Genomic DNA, 4,313 nt, shown 5'->3' with positions numbered 1-4,313 from the left:
CTATATCAGCTGTAAGAACTGACGAAACAGGGAACTGCTGCCTGCACAGTAACGCTTGTTTATGCGCTATCCGGAGACTCGAACCAATCGATGCACAAACTTGATGACTAAAGAAGTAATCGAAAAAGTGCTGCGTTTCCTCGAACGAAGCAGACGCAAGTTTCGAGCTCTGCAGAATTCGCCGTTTACGCCGTGCAGTAAAAATCAGGAACTATCGTCCAACTTATTGTTCGTTTGTTTGTTTGCATTTCAATCTGTTTGTCTTTTCTCGGTCCGCCTATCCGTGTCTGTTTCTTAATCTACCCATCTGCTGTTGGGTTGTGAGGCTTTTCTGCGTGTGAAATTGGGCCGCCTGCGCTGCAGCGGCGAACACTGGCGCGACAGGCTCCTTCTGATGAACTTGTTCGTTCTTATTTCGCTTTGTCGTAGAGCCAACCGTATTTTCCCTCATTTCATCTCCTCTAGTCCAAAGTTATCGTCTCGTCGCCCGCGTACATCTGCCGCCACTCCCGCGCTGCACGCACAGCCAAAGAACAAGAAAGAGCAACACTCGCCACTTTCCTAGTCGCAGACAGCGTTAGTCCGGTGGGAGCATGCTGAATGCACGGACAAAGACCGCAGTTATAACTGTCTTCGTGCAACTGTTGCACTTAGACTCTACCGTTATTGCAACANACGGACAAAGACCGCAGTTATAACTGTCTTCGTGCAACTGTTGCACTTAGACTCTACCGTTATTGCAACAGTCACTCGCTACACTGTCGTGTTCGAACAAATTTTCCAACTATCACATTCATACTTGCAAGATTCATCTGCCTTACTTCCGCTGCTGCAGAATGTCAACATGGCACTAGATGACTCTTGCACCTACCGATCTACCTACCTGCCTATCCGTTCCCGTGCAGTCTATATCTACCTCATTTTTCTGGTGCATGTTTTGAACAATCAGCGATCAATCACTAATGCGCGATTCAAAGTTCAATCTATGCTTAACTACCGACCCGTGAGCTTTGCATGACCCATTCATATACTACTGTGCCGTTGTATCCATCTCCTAATCTGCGTGCGCTGTAGTTACCTCTTTCTTCTGCTGCTTGTCGGTCGTGTTTAAAATGATCCGCTACTTTCGTGTCCAGGGGATCGTCGGGTTCGGGGGCCGAAAGGAGGGCCTGTACGGAGAGTAGCACCGTTCGAATCTGCAGGGCGGGGCTCCACTTGTCTTTTAAAATGTCTAGGCAAATGCGCCCCAGCGCGTCCTGTTTGGCAAACGAAGAGATACACAAGCAAACAGCAACACACATTAACACGACCGCAAACAAATCAACCACCCTGATAGAAAGATATGATATCCGCATATATGCCCATGTAGACGCAAAGTTAAACATATGCATTTATACATGTGCTTAAGGCATATCACTGAATCGCGTCCAGCCCAGTCTAAGTTTTGTATTCGTTTGCTTCTCGGACCACAATTCGCACACTTCACCTCCGTACAAAAAAAAACACACAAAATTCAATATCAGCGCAAAGACGAACGCACGCAGACGGGATGGATGCAGATGGGACCCCCCCCACCGAACGGCCACCCCTGTCCCCTTTGTCTTTTTCACAATCCGCCTTGCTGACTATCCAATATGTATTGGGACAAGCTCATGAGCGAACTTGTGCATATTTTCTTGCTCTTAGCATTCTCTCTTATGTTTTACCCGAATAATAGAATAAGCATAATGTTAGATGAGAGACTACCCCTTGTTCAGGGCAACGAGCAATGCGTTCTGAGACAGACTGACCGAAGAGATTTGGTTTTGGCTCTAATTAAGACAATATATGGGGTGTAAAGTTCTGCTCACGATATTCGGGTGGTATATCTTCGTCAGAAAACGAACTTTAGGCGGCTCCATCGGGTACTGCTCGGGCAGAAACAGCTCCANTGGTATATCTTCGTCAGAAAACGAACTTTAGGCGGCTCCATCGGGTACTGCTCGGGCAGAAACAGCTCCAGACGGTAGCGGCCGCCTGCGTTTACACCCATTTCGTTGCACAGATTAAAGGAAAAGCACTTCAAGAGTAAGCAGCTGAGTCATCAATGCAACTAGCAGCGGACACCCCATGGTGTTGCACAGATACGCAGGAGCATGCAGACGTACGGCTCTTGCCATCCGTCATCACACCGCCCACGCAGCCTCTCACGAAGATCGAACCCCCACCAAAAGCAAGCATAGTGACAGACAACCGTTGCATGCATGCGCGGACAGACGACAGGGCCGAATAAATAAGGCCCCCCCGTCAGGAAGCCCCAATGTACTCCTTACCTTCGTATGGCGTGCCGGCGGGCCCCGTCATTATAATTTTGAAATAGCGATAGTTGGATGGGTCCGGCGCCGCCTCAATGCCGGGGGCTGCAGGAAAAGCAGATATCCATATGCAGCAGCCCACTGTTAGCAACAGTAAGAGTAAGCATAGTACGGAGACAAAAAGGAGGAAACAGAAATGAATCAAGGGAAAAACTTGCACANCAGTAAGAGTAAGCATAGTACGGAGACAAAAAGGAGGAAACAGAAATGAATCAAGGGAAAAACTTGCACAGATGAATAGAAAGAAATGGTAGAGGCGCGCAAACAACCAATACATAAACTTAATTCCATGTGCTGCCCTCGCTACAGTAGAAGCAGCAGCGGTAACTGGAGAGCCTAGGGAAACGTACAAATGAAACCGTTAACAAATGGGCACTAATCAAAAAGTATGAACGACAGCCAGCGCCACCATCTAGACGCAGCAAAATGAATTATAAAGAGTGCTGGTGTGCGTGTACACAAACACACGTCACTCCGGTTAAAAAAGAAAGTATTTCGGATAAAATGAGCCTTGACCAAGAACGGTCTATCACTGCATATCCGTTTCCTTCCCTCTCTCTCCCTGTTTCTCGGCTTCCCTTCCCTCTTAACCCTCCTGCCTCTTGTTCTATTTCCCGGCATTTCTCGTGGTTTATGTCCCCCCTCTTCCCTCAGTGCCTTCTCGCCTGGCGTGCGGCTCACGCAAAAACGGCAAAGAGGCAAGTTTACAATATGTTTGTTTGCTTACGGGGCTCGCTGGCGAGGTTGTGTGTTTCCTTCTGAATGCGCTTCGGAACCAGCATCATGCTGCGGCGCTGCCTTGGCCTGGCAGGGCACAGGGACAAGCTTTAACGATGTGAGTGTTCTAAACGAAAGAAATTAGAAGAGAGAAAGGAAAATATGATTGCAATTATGTGGCACAACGGCAATGCCCAACAGCCGGAGAAGGCGNAGAAGAGAGAAAGGAAAATATGATTGCAATTATGTGGCACAACGGCAATGCCCAACAGCCGGAGAAGGCGATCGGATCGGAGGGGGAAAAAACAGACGAAAGAACTAGATATACGGGATTCCCCAGGTCAAAAACGGATTAGGAGATCAATTTTCATGCCTATTTTTCTGTTTTAACGCGGATATTCCTTCAATTTCACAAGAAGAGGCGCATTTGTGCATTACACAGAACGCCCACTCCTACCACAGCCCCCCAATTGTAGTGCCGGGCACTACAACGGCGCCCGCGGATGGTAACGCGCAGTAGAACGGCGGTAATAAAACGAGTTTAAATTAAACGTGCGATAATATTTAGTGTTATAAGATGGTATAATGTATCTCATGGGTGGGATTCCCATGATCGCCAGTCCCTACGGGGTCAGTGAAGACAGCTTTGCGTGTAGCTAGCAGCGCCTTTCCACACGCAACTCTTCAGGGTGGGGGGCACTTCTTCTACAAAGCTAAATTGAACTCCTTTTCGATATACAATAATGAGCAGATTCAGATGATATGGAGAGACTCTGGGTGGGCTAGTGCTCAATTCTTAGTGCTAGCCGGCCTCAGGGACTCGTGTTGTACGGCGGTCTGTCTGAAACTTGAAGCATGGCCTGTCTGACATTGGAACATCTATTTCTACTTACATTCAGGTTGTCCACTAAGAACCAAGTAAGGGTTCAACAATTTTATACAGTGTAAGTGCATGCATCAAGGGGAGGGGGCGCATGGTACATCTGTACGTGGGGCGGTTGCCTTGCAACAGGAGCTGCAACTTCTGAAGGGCCCCTTCACCTCTGCGGCAGTTCGAAGCCCTCGGACCGCAGTTTCTTTCTTTGTTTTGCCGGGCGCCTTCGCCTCTGATAGGTGGTGTGCCCCAGACCGCCCAGCTGCGGTGCTGGGTCTTGGCGCTCGCAGCAACGACATCTGCGGTACTACCCTCGCTGTTGATCGGGGGCCTTCGTGAGTTGCAGCAGAGTCAAAAAAAGTAAGAGA

The 4,313-nt window shown here is 48.6% G+C and overlaps 1 protein-coding gene across 1 annotated transcript; it reads right to left on the bottom strand.

Moving 5' to 3' along the window:
• Positions 1–461: 461 nt before the first annotated feature.
• On the bottom strand, positions 462–1,901 carry EMH_0018750 (ubiquitin-conjugating enzyme e2, putative; the record flags this gene model as incomplete). Its single annotated transcript, XM_013501216.1, has 3 exons — positions 462–514; positions 1,079–1,256; positions 1,851–1,901. 3 exons carry the CDS (start codon positions 1,899–1,901, stop codon positions 462–464), a joined length of 282 nt encoding a protein of 93 aa, XP_013356670.1.
• Between the last annotated feature and the right edge of the window lie 2,412 nt (positions 1,902–4,313).

This window comes from Eimeria mitis, genomic scaffold (genome assembly GCF_000499745.2).
Source record: "Eimeria mitis Houghton genomic scaffold, Emh_scaff651, whole genome shotgun sequence".
In the NCBI taxonomy this organism is placed as follows: Eukaryota; Apicomplexa; class Conoidasida; order Eucoccidiorida; family Eimeriidae; genus Eimeria; species Eimeria mitis.
This window is presented reverse-complemented; position numbering and strand designations above follow the sequence as displayed.